This window comes from Phytophthora infestans, genomic scaffold (genome assembly GCF_000142945.1).
Source record: "Phytophthora infestans T30-4 supercont1.12 genomic scaffold, whole genome shotgun sequence".
NCBI lineage: Eukaryota > Oomycota > Peronosporomycetes > Peronosporales > Peronosporaceae > Phytophthora > Phytophthora infestans.
This window is the reverse complement of record NW_003303747.1, coordinates 634,817-648,712: the sequence shown is the minus strand read 5'-3', so window position 1 is coordinate 648,712 and position 13,896 is coordinate 634,817. Positions and strand designations below refer to the sequence as shown.

Sequence of the window (13,896 nt, the reverse complement as noted above, 5' to 3'; positions counted from 1 at the left end):
CCCTTGTATAAGCTCATTCACTCGACTTGAGTATTCTTCTTCGGCGTAGCTAAACAGTGCCGTCAATTTGGCGGAAACCGATTTGTAGTCCGGTAAGTAAGGCACAACCTCATTGATCGCACGGATTAGTGGTGCACAAACTTGATCCCCGTTTCCTTTACTATCTACCACAGCGCCTACAATGCCTCCATCGGCATCTTCACCATCAAGCGCAGCTGCCCAGGCTTCCACCGTCTCCAATCCATCGCTCAGCAGCAACCGCACCAGCGTCTCCTTCCTTGGTCCTGCACAGTACATGTACACTGTGCTGTAAGGGAACCGTAAATAACGTATCGTTTGGTTATTTATGGGTCAAATGTGAACCGAATTCTTTTGGTCGCCTGTAGGTCGCTCCAAGCAACGGCCTTTAATTGCGCTTAAGTGTCAACCACCGCCATGCTGCATCGGTCCACCCGCAGTTCGTTGAGCGCCGCTCGACGCGGTTTCGCAACGAAGCGGACTGCCAGCCTGCAGGATCGTCTAGTGGCTCTCTGTCGTCATCGCGGCTTTGTCTTCCCAGGATCGGAGCTGTACGGCGGCCTGGCCAACAGTTTCGACTATGGACCGCTCGGTAAAATCCCCTCCTCTCTCTCCATTACAATGTTTTGTTCCTTAACCGCTGCAATGGCGTCCAGGTGTCCTCATGAAGAAGAACGTGATCGACCGCTGGTGGTTCGAGTTCGTGCAGAAACGTCCGAATTGCGTGGGCCTCGACAGCGCCGTGCTGCTCAATTCGGCGGTCTGGACGGCTTCCGGCCACGTCGACAACTTCACAGACCCCATGACGGTCTGTTCAAGCTGCCACTCACGAGTCCGCGTGGACCAACTGCTGGAGTCGAAGCTAGAGACCCAAGAGGAGGTCGACGCCGTGGCCACATTGTCGCTATCCCAGATGGACGATCTGCTTACAGAGCACAACGTCGCGTGCCCCAATTGTGGCAAAACCGACAGCTTCCAGCCAGCCAAGACGTTTAATCTGCTTTTCCGCACCAACATGGGGGCGACCGACGAGACGTGCGACTGGATCTACCTCCGTCCGGAGACGGCACAGGGCGCCTACATCAACTTTGCCAACGTGCAGAGCACCATGAGGAAGAAACTGCCGTTCGGTATCGGCCAAGTGGGGAAGAGCTTCCGCAACGAGATCTCACCTGGCCACTTTTTGTTCCGCACGCGCGAGTTCGAGCAGCTGGAGCTGCAGTTCTTCACGCACCCGAACGAGTCGGACGACTGGTATCTTTACTGGGTGGACCAGTGCTACGACTTCTTGACCAAGTACGGCATCAAGCCCGAGAACCTGCGAAAGCACGAACATGCACCAGAGGAGCTGGCACACTACGCACGCGCCACGACGGACATTCAGTTCAAGTACCCGTTCGGTTGGAGTGAGCTGTGGGGCATTGCGAACCGCACCAGTTACGACCTCAAGAAGCACATGGATGCAAGTGGAAAGAGCCTCACGTATCAGGACCTCGTGGCTAAGGAAGAATTTCTACCACACGTCATCGAGCCGGCGCTCGGAGCTGGACGTGTCATGCTCTCTATGCTGTTGGATGCCTACGATGAAGAGGAAGTGAACGGCCGCGAACGTACCGTGCTGCGTTTGCATCCGGACATTGCGCCGTACCGTTTTGCTGTGCTGCCACTTGTGAAGAAGGAACCGCTGCTGGATGTGGCGCAAAAGCTTTTCGAGGATTTGTGTGGAAGTGCTAGTGTCGACTACGATGTGACTGGCAGCATTGGTCGCCGTTACCGTCGCCAGGATGAGATCGGTACGCCCATGTGCTTAACTGTGGACTTCGATACTCTGGAGGACAAGTGCGTGACAGTTCGAGACCGCGATAGCATGGAGCAGAAGCGCGTGCCCATTGAACAGATTCTGCAAGGCACGTCAGTCGAGCATTCCAGTTTCTCTTCCTTCTAACCGTCGGCAAACGAGACGCGCGTGATGTGGGTATGACCAGGTTTGAATAGACAGAAGAGGCTTCCAATTCGTCCAATTCGATTCGTGTCGAGGCTTAACGGTTTTTCTGCTCAACTTTTGGTATGAAAAGGCTGTGGAATCATGGACGGTGTCCGCCCTAACGGCATTGGCACAGTCGTAAAGCATCAGCCTCTCGGTAGGAAGCAAGAAACGTTTGCACGGCTCATTGTGCCTTTTGCCGCCGAGACGCCAAGTGAACCGAAGAAGAGCATGGCTCGCAAGAACTATGAGCATAGTGTTGTGGTCTCGGACAAGTGCTTCCGTCTCTTACGCTTGAAGCACGAGATGCAAAGCGACGTCAAAGTGCTGAAAGCTGTGGTGGATGAAGTGGACGTGCTACGTTTGTGTCGCTTGTTGGGTATGGCGACGTCGGACGAGGACAAGCCAGTGTCCAAGCACAATTTTGAGTTCGGCATGTTCAACTCCAGTGACTACGACGTTGACTTTGCGCGCTTCATTCGTGAAAAGCTGGCTACTGGGACCGCCCGAGGGGAAGAGCGAGGAGATGAAGATCAGGTCGAGATTGGCTGTTTGTTCGGCAAGCAGCCGCAAGTAAAGAAAGAACTTACTCGAATGGGGCTCTGGACTAGCGAATGTGACGATGGGCTGTCCAGCGAAGACCAAGGTGTTTACTGCATCGGAGGCAGTGGAGATCGTCGTCAGCTGGTCGTTTTTGCCTGGCTCGACTCGACGTTGTTCACAAGTGAAGCCATTCGAAACACCCCAGCGTATGTGCTTCGGTTCCTCCTTACGCTAAGCTCGAACATCACGTGTTGTGTATCGCAAGATGATTTTCAACGTGTGAAGAGCGAGGTGAATGCAATATCTCACAGCTCTAGCACTCGATGGAACTCGTGCTCAGTCGCGTTTCGAGTCCAAAAGCAAGTGGAGCAAAAGGATGACATATCGCCTGGTGAAGTTACAAAGGTGTCGATTCCACGATTTGACCGTGCGAAATCCGTGTGGTTTGTTGGTGGAGCGTTTCCGGCTGTAGCAGTACAAAGATCGACGCCTGCAAAAACCGAGTGGATCCCATGCAAAGACAACGTTCCATATGATAGCTTTGCCGAGTGGCTGATGAAGAAGCATGAAAGATTTATGATCGAGCTTCCAAATAGACCGATGCAATTGGTGGATGCGCGCAACAATCTGCTTAAAAAGTTTGGTCAATTTCCCCAAGAAGAGCTTCATGCACTACGAACTACATTTGATGAGCAATTAGAGAAAGCAAAGCATCGATTAAATCAGGAAGCCACTGAGTATGCAAAGAAAGTCTACGACGATGCAGTTAAAGACGTTCACTTACTGTTCGCGGTCGGATGCCAGGCAAAATCGTCACAATTGGATTCGGCGCTGCGTCATTACCAGAGCTTACTACGGCAATGGGAGCATGGTGTCTTCGCCAATATGGAGTATCAGTCGTACTCGATGATTTATTTGCCGGAACGGATTCAAGCTCACATGGAGCTGCTTTATAGTACATTCCAGCGCCATCGATCTGCGTTCGAAGGTGTTCTGAACACGATTGTGATTGGCGAACCGTCCAACGATGAAGATAATAAGCGAAATTTGGTGCTGGGGGTAATACAGGACACTTGGAAGTGGCTTTGGCGGAAAGACTCTCAATTCAGCACTAACTTTTGCCTTGCAATGGAAGAGCAGCAGCCATGGCTGGAGAGCCTATGGGTGGATGCTGTCGAAAAAATTGTCGGCGCAGTGCAAGCTTCAACGTGGGAACAACGGGTTCAGCAATCCACCAGAGATCGCGAGATTCACCTTGATCGGGAGAGAGAGACTGTGCTGAAAAGAGCGTTTGGCTGCTTTCGTGATAACTTGAAAGCTGGCGATGGGCGTCTTAGTATCGTGATCCATAAACTGATGCGCTCATCAGACGGCACCGCTGTCAATATTAAATGGAGCGAAGAAGCTGAAAAAGAGCCAACAAAAGAGATTCAGATGTATCAACTACATGGCGGCAAACCAATTTCACCGATGGGAACTCTGGAAACTGAGCCAGGATATCAGTTACTCAAGCTTGCAACAGTGAAAGTAGGGCTGGTCATCGCTATCCTCGTGAAAGAAAACCGCACGATAGTACGCCGAATCCAGTTCGCGCCACTGAAGAAATCAAAAGCCGAGCAATCGGAAATACGAACATTCCCGCATGCCTGCTCTCTGTGCTCAATCCGAGCAAGTGACCGCCGTATTGCTTTCTTGTTTGGGGTTGGCCTGGGAGGCCTGGGGAACGTTGCGTTCTGCAGGTTCAACGAATCTTTTACAAGTGTCGAGGCAACGTTAAGCGTCAATATGGATGCTTCGTTTGGTTTGGGTAGTCCTCTGGTCGATATTTTACTGACCGAGCGTTCGCTGTGTGCTGTCGACGGAAACGGATTCTTCCAGTCCTTTGACGTACGAACTCGCCGAACCTCGAAGAAAGTGGCGCTTGATTGCAAGGCAGAACGCGGTGTTGACGGCCAGTGGGTTGGCGGTCTTCTGGCTTTGGCGGATGAGCTCGTGGTAGGTCGAACCCGAATGGACGAAAGCAAGCACTTGGTCTTGAGCTGCATCTCCAGTGAAGATCATCGGGCACTACCCACCGCAGCTCTCGGAAAGACTATTCCACTGGCGAAGCTTGACGTTGGTAGCACGGATGACGTCCTGTACGTGGTTGACACTAGCAGTGGCACAGTTTACGCATCTGAGCTAAGTGTTACTGTGCGAAGTGATGCCTACCGCATCCAGCGATCTGGAAATGGTGCAAAAAGCTGCCGCTTACAAGCCGATGAAAAAGGAAAAGAAGTTGCAACTGAGCATTGGTTGCGTGTATTTTACCACGTCTTTGAGAAATTTCCTGTACAAAGTCTCATCGATATGTCCGTGAGTCCGGATGTCTTGTTCTCTCTCGAGCTGGAGATTGCTGTTCCAGGCGGTACTACGGATGAAGCAGATGCTGATGCTGCGGTATGTATGGCGTATTTCAACAGACTGATGGCAGATTTGCGTCGGCTTAACAAGCCCCTGTCCGGACTGAACCTGGCGAAGAAGCTGAAGTTCCGATCCTCTTGCAACTCCACCGCTCTGAAGAAGACATCGCTTCGTCGTGTTCTGGTGACGATTGTTTCGTTTGTCCCAGTCCAGATATGCCGAGCTGAAGCCAATATGCTAAAGCTGCTCCACGACGGCGAAGATAACACTAGCAGTGCTAACGAAGCCGCCCGAACGAGTTCAAGTAGCGAAGGTGACGCAGCGGGTACAGATGCGTCGGAGATTGCACAGTCGATACGCTTCGGTCTACTTTCTCCACTTCTGGAGTCGTGGAATGGTCGATGTATCGTGGTTACCTCGATGGGGAAGCAGTCTACAGGTAAGAGCTACTTCTTGAACCATCTCGCTGGAACTTCCTTTGCGATCTCGGGCTCTCGGTGTACGGACGGAGCTTGGATGTCTCTGCGATTTGTGTCTGATGTGCTGCTGGTAGTCCTGGACTTTGAGGGGCTGGGAACGTTCGAGCGATCGGAGCAAGAAGACATCTTCTTGTCGGTTCTGAATGCGTCCGTGTCGCTGTTCACGGTGTTTCGAATGGAGAGCCGATTTGACAAGGATATTGACGGTTTGTTCTCCCGCTTCCAGAAAGGAGTCCAGCTCATCAAGAACGATTCTCGTCTCTTCCGTGGACTCTTGTACATGAGTGTTAAGGACGTCAACATGAACGATCGACAGGGTGTCGTTGACGAGCTGGTAGCAAAGCTGGACACGATTTTTGAGGCTAATCGAGACCAAAACTTTCTCACGGAAATGTATGCTGGCCAGTTAGAGATCAACTGCACGCCACCGTTTGGTACGATGGACTACTACAACTGTATGGAGAACGACGCTGCGAGTGCGTTAATGAAGGTTGTATCGGGGTCATCCATGGGGTTTGTGACGGGTAAAGCTTTCCTGGATTGTCTGCGAATTGTGCTGGCAAAAATCTCGATTTTAGACTGGACCAGCATGGACAAGAGCACGCAACTTTTCGTTGTCGTAGACGCGAAGCAGAAACTTCCTGGTGTCCTTCGTACAGGTTGCCACGTTCCGTTGCTGTTGGTGAAAGATAAAGTCATCTTACCGCATCTGAAAGAAGACGTCTTGAAAGTTGGTTCTCAAGAAAGACTCGAGGTTTCGCTGGGAGAAATGTGCAAAGCGTTTCCTGGTTTCGAAAGCAAGTGGGTGGCTCTGAACGATATCATTAGACTGGATACCGTCACAGACGAGAAGCTCGACATGGGGTTTGATGCGAGTTCGCTCTCGAGCAAGGACGTCCAGACAGTGGGGACGACGATTAATAGGCTCTTCGAGTACTTTCTGACGCTGCGTGGCAAAACGTGTGAAGGTTCAAGACTTACAACGGAAGATCAGAGCGATTTCGACGCCTTTGCGGCGTTTGTATTGCGCCGTCGAAAACTGAAGGTGTCGCGTTGGCTTCACGGCTCCCTTGGTGACCACTTGTCGGAGGTTCGTACACAGCTAGAGCAACGCCATGTGGATCCAGTTATCATTTACATGTCGCGATGCCAGCAAAAGTGTGCACAGTGTCAGCTTGGCTGCATGCGATCTGTGACGCACTCGTCCGAGATGGAGCACAGCTGCTGCACAGACCACCAGTGTCGAGGGGAATGTGAATATGACGAGTGCCGAGTGGAATCGAAAGCGGTTCAAGTTCCTCCCTGCTCTCGCAGTGCTGGCCATGAAGGGAAATGCGAGTGCGAGAAAGGAGATCACACTTGTGGCCAACCTTGTGTCCTAACTCGAGCCTCCAATTGCGACAAAATCTGCTCCAAACTGGCGGACCATAGCGGGGACCATTGCTGCTCCGTACTGGTGCATATGTGTGGTGCTACATGCTCCGCAACGGACTGCAGTGCTACGTGCTTACTTGATATCCAGCGAGAACACTCCGTTCACAAGTGTGCGGAAGTGCAGTGCATCCATCCATGTATTATGAGGGAGTGCAAATGCAGTTGCGGAGAGAAAAACCATTTCCACGGACAGGCTGCGGAATCTCGCGCTTTTGCGATCGAAAGTGGAGTGAGTGAAGTTGCCGTGGATTATGCTGCAGCTACGCACATGTGTACTGGGAGTCACGCTTGCGGAGAAATGTGCACTGTGGATGGTATTTGCGAACAAAAAGTTCACCTGAAGAAGTCAGCTCGGACTTATCCTGGCAAACGAGGCTCATTCGAGTACATTTACCAAGAGATGAATGGCTGCAAGAAGCACTGCACGCTTGTGGTACCTAGTGGTGAGATGAATCATAACGGAGTCGACCATTCTTGTCTCGCCCAATCCACTGGAGAAGGCGACCAGAACACGGTCCACTATTGCGATGTGAGGTGTCCATCTTGCAGCTACTACTGCAACAAGCACTTTGGTCACATGGGGCTACACGCCACCTCTCACGGCAACATGCGGCAGACGTACTTCATGGCGAAGGGTAAAGACATCGATATTGAGGATCGAAAGTACCAAGTGGGCGAGCGAGGTATTGCCGAAATGTGCAACCTGTTTTGCGCCAAGATGGGGCGTGGCCATCCTCACTACTATCCCTGTGAGAGCAAGGGAGACGAAAAATGCGTCTACACTTCGGGTGCCAATAAGGATCGTCGGCGTCACTGCATGGACGAGCTGTTCCCCCCGCCAGATCGAGAAATGGACGAGCTGCTGCACGCTCAATTCTGGACAACGATCGGTTGGGAAGATCCCTGCAGTGAAGAAGAGCGTGCAGTGTTTTCAAAGTGCTCGTTCCAGTGCAATGCGCCAGAGCACGAAAACGCCGGAGAGGAAGCTTCCTATTGTGTCCTGGATGCTTGGCACCTACCGGAACTCAAACCTGACGGAGCTGACGATGGGTTTGCTTACGTGGATGGCCACAAGTTTGAGTGCGTGCACGCTGCAGATACAGGAAAGTATCACAATGTCTTCGTTCTGGACAACTCCGGGTCGATGAGTGGCCAGCCGTGGAAGGATTTGCTGTGCGCATGCGACGAGTTTGGCATCAGTCGGCTGAAAGACGGAGGAGAAAAGGATCTGGTTTCCTACGTGACGTTTGACCATGAAGGACGCATCTTTTGTGAGGGTGTGCCTCTGCCTGAAGCCTTGGAGATGTCGGTGCCATTTGGTGGGGGAGGCACCAGTTATGGTAAAGGCTTGAGAGCTGCGAATGAGGTTCTATCTCGCAACGACTTTGAGGAGTTTAAGGTGGTGCTGATCTTCTTCTCGGACGGTCAACCATGTGACATCGAAATGGGCGTCGCACTTGCTCGTCATATTCGCTTAAGCTACGCCAAGTACGACTTGAAGGCTTTTGCTGTTGGCTTTGGATGCATTAATCTGCCGGTACTGCAGCGGGTTGCGAGTGAAATGGGAGGTAGATACCGACAGGTGCTGGATGCAAACGCACTGAGAACGGAGTTTCAGCGGATCGCTGCTGTGCTGTGCAATAGCGAGGCGAGTCTCGCGTTGATGGAGACGAGCGAGGACGCTTCGTAGTTGTGTGGTTACGTTTGAGGTAACAGGAGGCGATGGAGAAAAAAAAATGGGGGCAGATTATTTAAATGAAAAAGAAAAATGTTTGAACCACTTTGTGGTGGACTTCCGACCATAAATAAAATTACTAAGAGGGATGTCAACGAGCGAATGCCTCTTTATTTACTTGTCACTCGAGCACTGCCAGCCAGACACTGCCAGAAGGCATCTATCTAGTTGGAGATGGAACTCGAACGCTTAATGCGCAGTCGCGAGCTGACCTCCTCGTCCATAGCTCTGTACGCGGGGGTGGTGTCCGCACGTTCGCAGTAGGCGTTCGACGGCAGCACGTAGGCGAAGCAACGCACGAGATCCTCGGGGTCGTGTTTCTCCTCTGACAGCGAAAGTGAGGCCGCGAGTTCCTGTTTACTAGTAGCCTTGCTCCTCACGCTTTCGGGCAGTGCCTCCTTCCCACGGAACTGTCGACGCACGAGATGGGGGATGAGGTCGGCCTTGATGCTGGCAATGTACTTCTTCTCCTGCAGCAGGTCCAATACCCAGTGCGAGAAAAAGTAAAAGTGTCCGTCGTACAGGTCCGTGTGCAGCACGAAGTTGCTGCGACGCTTGAGCAGACTCTTGGCCACGTACAGATCCTCGTTCATGTGCACAGCTTGGGAAACCAGAACGACGCGGTTCTCCTCGTCGCGCTGGCCCTCAACGAGCGCGATGCAGTCCGTCAGGTCCTTGTCACGACGTGGTTTCTCTCCTTTGGCCTTGCTGGCAGGGGCCTCTTGACGCAGTAGCATCGTGACGCTGGCGTCGTTGATGCGGTGGAAGTCCGCCACATTGTGCAGTACCACGTCCGTCACCAGGTCTCCGGCCAGCACGATGAAATCGCGCTTGATTTTATCGGCCACCTCTCGCAGTGCGTCGGCCGTCTCAGTGTTGTCCGCCACCTCGCACAGTTCCACGTGGATTTTACCGTCGAATTCGCGAGTCAAATAGTCCTGAAGAGGGGGTAGAAGGTCTGGAATAGTGAGCACCAGCACCTCCGTGAAGCCCGACGTTTCCAGCAGGTGCAGCTGGTACCAGAGTAGCGGCTTGCCGTTGGCAGGAAGTAGCGCCTTAGGCGTCTCCTCGGTCAGAGGATACAGGCGGATACCGCGACCGCCAGCAAGGATGATGGCCTGGAATTCGGCCATGACTACTTGTATCGGGAATGACAGGTTACGACGGCGCTCAGGGTGGATAAGTTGCGGGCAGCTTCCGCAACTTATTGAACCCGCAACATAAACTTACCGCAACTGAACAGCGTCTTTTCAAGATCCAGCATTTAGGAATGAGTGACTCCGACGAGGTGTGACTGCAGAGGAGAGAGGGATCACAGGAGGTTTCTAACTGGAGTTTGATGGTCAATATGTTGCAGGAAAAGGTTTTGCTGGATGACGAGGTATTGTGGGTGTCGGCTGCGTTGCGTTGCACTAGTAGATTGGAGCTGAAAGAGAATTGCTGCTCTCCTAGCAGAGTATGGACGAAGTGCACGAGCTCGACGACGAAATGCAAGTGAGGTGTGTGGCATATTACTTGGTGTCGGACTCCCTCCGTGCAGCTGCTTATACACTGGGCTGACTATGTGGTATTATATGCTGTTCAGTGTGGACACGACCGCGTCCTCCCCTTTGAATCGCTGTACGTGGTCGTTGGTCGGGCTTTTCATTGGTATGGAAGGTCATAGCTGATATTGTTGGAGTTTGCATAGCCCGTGGCCGTTCGAGTGAAAGTGAAGATAGCAGTGATGCGAATGTGAGCAGTGATAGCAGCAGCGAGGAAGATTTTGTTGACCTACTGGGAGCTCATGGCGGGGATTCCATGGGTGGGTTTGGTCGTGATGAGGGCTTGGACGAGGATTCGGATGAGCCGCCCGAGATACCTGGGAGTCCGATTGCACAGGTGAGTTCTGCTGCTTCTGCTTCTTTTTTTCACATTCATACTCCGACTGAAAGGCTCTCTGAATTGTGATTTTGGCAAAGAAACTTCAAATTAGAGGCGTCACTCCAGCAGATTTTGGGGCGATCCCGATCAACAGTAGAATCCCTCCAGAAAAGCTCGATACGAAAGCTGCAGGCAAGTTTGGGGAAGTTGAGGACGAGTATGAAGCCAAAGAAGTGGAGCAGTCGCGTGCGGTCGAATTTTATGCCTCTAGCTCTTCGGAAGACGACGAGAGTGACGACGGCACCGACAGAACAGCTCGCGATCGCAACAACTTTGCGCTAGAAGTGGAGCGGTCAGTGCTAGGCCGACCCAAGACGGCTGCAAAGGACCTTGAAAAGTATCGAGGCGTCGTGCCAAATGATTTTTTCCAGCAGGCCCAAGTCGCTGCACGTGTCAACAATGCAGATTTCACTCCTTCGGCAAACGCACCTTCACCACGACCAGCTATTAGCAGCAAGAAAAGCGTGCGGAGATCAACCGCAAGTAACGGTGGAACCCAACAACAGTACTTCAAGCTTAATCTGGAGATGCCTCGAGAGCTGGAGGAGCTTTTCAGCGTGAGTGGCCTTTTAGCAGCTGTGCGCAGGTGGATGAAGTGAGATCTCGCTAGCTCTGATACTAGACCTGCTTCGTGTGATGCTTACTGTGATTTATGTGCGCGTTGTTGATAGCTGACAGACGCCTACACCCCGTTGGATATCGAGATTGAAACGCGGTTGGAGCCGTTCCTTCCGGAGTTTACTCCCTCTGTGGGTCTTCCGTTTGATGGCATTCTGGTTCGTATCACTTCAAGCTAATCCATCCAAGCATTACCCCCGCTAATCTCATTTATGCGTCGGTCAGATACCAAGGCCGGACGACAAAGAGGACAACACCGGCTTTGACATCCTGCGAGAACCGTCAGGACAGACCAATGTAGCTGAGCTAGAACTGCTGATGCAGGTGAGTGTGGCCAATAGGAACAAACCTCGCAGTAGAAGAGAAGTCGTGCGAAGTATCGAGAACGCATCTCACCGTCCGCAAGAGCTCGAGCAGTGGATAACCAGCGTCGAAAAGATACAAGGGACAAAACCTTTGGCTCAAGTAAACTACAGGCAACCCATGCCGCCACTTTCTCAGTTAATGGAGCTGTGGCCGGAAGAGCTCGAGGATTACCTAGCCGCTCGAGGTGATGCATTCCCTGCGCTATCCGAACTGGAATTGAGTTTCAAGGAGTTGGTGAAGATTGTCTGCGCCGTGTTGGATATTCCTGTGTACGAAGACAATTATGTGCAGTCATTGCATGTATTATTCTCACTTTACCTTGAATTCGAAGCCTACGAACGAGACGCCCAAGGTTTACAACGATAGCCCACGTTTTCTGCGTCTCGTTTTTGGGTTTCTCTTCAAACTGACAGGTACCGACAGGTACGCGAAAGCTGCAAGACGAACTAATATCGTTTTTACGCGTCTGCAAATGTGCCTGGCCACGGGCGACTTGGACGATCCGGGTTGGCGGCTCGGTCTAGCTTATTGCAAGTTGCGATATCGGCTGAGAAGAAGGGCGTCTCGGTCTGTCAAGCAAACAACGGCCAATGAGTATAAGGCTATATCAACAGATAGCAGGCAGTTTTGCTGCGAGAGTCTACCGTCGGGCACTGAAAGTTGAGCACATAGGGGCATTTCCTCACGACATCTTCGCAGATCGATAGACACGTGCGATAACGTCCAGAAGAGCCTTCGACACAAGAAGAAGAGGTCGTTTTGCTACTTTTGGTACTGCTCGCCATCGTTGAAGTGGTCGTCGCCGTGGTCGAGTAGTCGCACGTGTCCGTCGAATAGACCAGCTTTGTGGCGCCTCTATCGGTCGTCACAGTCTGTGAGCCGCACTTTTGGAACTTAATGCTGCAGATCCAGTACTTGTACGCTTCCCGGCAGTCGTCGCATCCGTAGACGCTGTACTTGGCGTGACAGCCAAAGCGTTGGAGCACAATGTCGACGTTGCGGTAGTAAAATTCGGCCTTGCTGTCGAATTTTGTCCCTGTAGGATCGTCGGCGTCGACTACTGTCATGTAGTCCACCATGGAGCAAAAGGACAGTGTGTCCTTGGCAACAAAGCGACACACGGGGTGCGCGGGTTCCTCTCCTTCTCCCATCACGACTGCAACATCACTGACACTCAGCCAAACAGCAGTAGCAAGTAGAACGCGGCGAGAGAGCGGAGACCTCATGAAAAAAAAATGTCACGATTTAAATAGGATATGAGGAACATGAGTGGACGGTGTTGTGAAACTGCTGATTGTACCGTTCATTATTACTGTAGTATATTTTTCTGTTGGTCCTATCCAAATAGAATGTCTGCTGCGTGTTGGTTGTTGCTTGTGTCATTGCCGGTAGCGTGTCAGGCCTGGGGTGCGTTCTCCGTTGACTTTGCGGTAGCGTGAGCGCAGCAGTGCCCCGAGCACGAAGATGAAGGGCGTGAGGATGGCGAACACAAATCGCGCAAATAGCGTCTCACGCATTGTGTGGTACAGGTCCTTGGGTTGCTGCAGCACGTTCGGCATGGACGTGTTGGGAATTTGTACAGTACGAGAACGAGGTCTGTTTGGTGGAAAATTGGCAAGTGCGGTGCGGTACGTGACGAAATTTCGTTATCGCTTCCCGTTTTTTAGATCCGAATTATCTGAGACAAAAATCGAGCTTGATTTTATAATAGTTAGGAAAATATTGCTTTGTGGTACCGATCAAGTGGGGTCTTAAAACTGGCCTTGATTTGGCAAGTTCCACACAGATTTTATGCAGTTAACGTCGAGCTCTTAGCAACCCGGCGACGTGGATCTACGCCGTACTGTTTTTGCAACGTTAGCTCGAATATCCAATTTATTATAGTACTGTACATGTACATGTAGTGCGAGCGAAATGGGTTTTCATCTTGGTCTAGTGCAGTCATTGTCGGATACAGCAAGAAGCACTGTGTGCCGCGTGTACTTTTTAATGTTTCAACACTTTAAAAAGTGTCCGCGACCGGATGTTGCTGTTTCGTTAGAGGATACCAGTATTCTTAAGTCAAGGACCCCAAGCCGAGCAAGGACATGCCAGAAGAAGAAGCCAATAACAATGGTTCAGTACGGTATTCTTCATACGAAGTACAGTACTGCACCCCGTTTTAGCAAGGGTGGACCATATAGGATTTGCAAATAAATCAGATTTAAACTTACAAGTGATAGCTCATATGCATTCAGGATCATCACATCCGGAAGTTTATCAAAGGTCCAAGGTCGCGAAAACGGAGTGCAGTACTGTACTGTAGCAAATGCAGTTTGGAGGAGTGTTAAACATGAGCGACAGGTCCATGCAGCGGACATCCTGCCCATTTCACAAATCGAGCTCATTGCAGT

At 51.6% G+C, this 13,896-nt stretch overlaps 5 protein-coding genes across 5 annotated transcripts; 3 read left to right on the top strand and 2 right to left on the bottom strand.

Moving 5' to 3' along the window:
- Positions 1 to 435: 435 nt before the first annotated feature.
- On the top strand, positions 436 to 1,963 carry PITG_07841 (glycyl-tRNA synthetase; the record flags this gene model as incomplete). The annotated part of the gene is made up of 2 exons (XM_002904014.1): positions 436 to 610; positions 675 to 1,963. 2 exons carry the CDS (start codon positions 436 to 438, stop codon positions 1,961 to 1,963), a joined length of 1,464 nt encoding a protein of 487 aa, XP_002904060.1.
- A 2,052-nt stretch (positions 1,964 to 4,015) lies between these two features.
- PITG_07840 (uncharacterized protein) lies at positions 4,016 to 8,551 on the top strand (the record flags this gene model as incomplete). Its single annotated transcript, XM_002904013.1, has 3 exons — positions 4,016 to 4,459; positions 4,502 to 5,222; positions 5,271 to 8,551. 3 exons carry the CDS (start codon positions 4,016 to 4,018, stop codon positions 8,549 to 8,551), a joined length of 4,446 nt encoding a protein of 1,481 aa, XP_002904059.1.
- A 204-nt stretch (positions 8,552 to 8,755) lies between these two features.
- On the bottom strand, positions 8,756 to 9,738 carry PITG_07839 (translation initiation factor eIF-2B subunit gamma, putative; the record flags this gene model as incomplete). Its single annotated transcript, XM_002904012.1, has 1 exon — positions 8,756 to 9,738. One exon carries the CDS (start codon positions 9,727 to 9,729, stop codon positions 8,761 to 8,763), a length of 969 nt encoding a protein of 322 aa, XP_002904058.1.
- Positions 9,739 to 10,678: 940 nt separating this feature from the next.
- On the top strand, positions 10,679 to 11,869 carry PITG_07838 (uncharacterized protein; the record flags this gene model as incomplete). Its single annotated transcript, XM_002904011.1, has 5 exons — positions 10,679 to 10,705; positions 10,750 to 10,911; positions 11,047 to 11,076; positions 11,191 to 11,295; positions 11,363 to 11,869. 5 exons carry the CDS (start codon positions 10,679 to 10,681, stop codon positions 11,867 to 11,869), a joined length of 831 nt encoding a protein of 276 aa, XP_002904057.1.
- A 55-nt stretch (positions 11,870 to 11,924) lies between these two features.
- Positions 11,925 to 12,582, bottom strand: PITG_07837 (uncharacterized protein; the record flags this gene model as incomplete). Its single annotated transcript, XM_002904010.1, has 2 exons — positions 11,925 to 12,072; positions 12,148 to 12,582. The coding sequence occupies 2 exons, from the start codon at positions 12,580 to 12,582 to the stop codon at positions 11,962 to 11,964; spliced, it is 546 nt and encodes a 181-aa protein (XP_002904056.1).
- Positions 12,583 to 13,896: the final 1,314 nt, after the last annotated feature.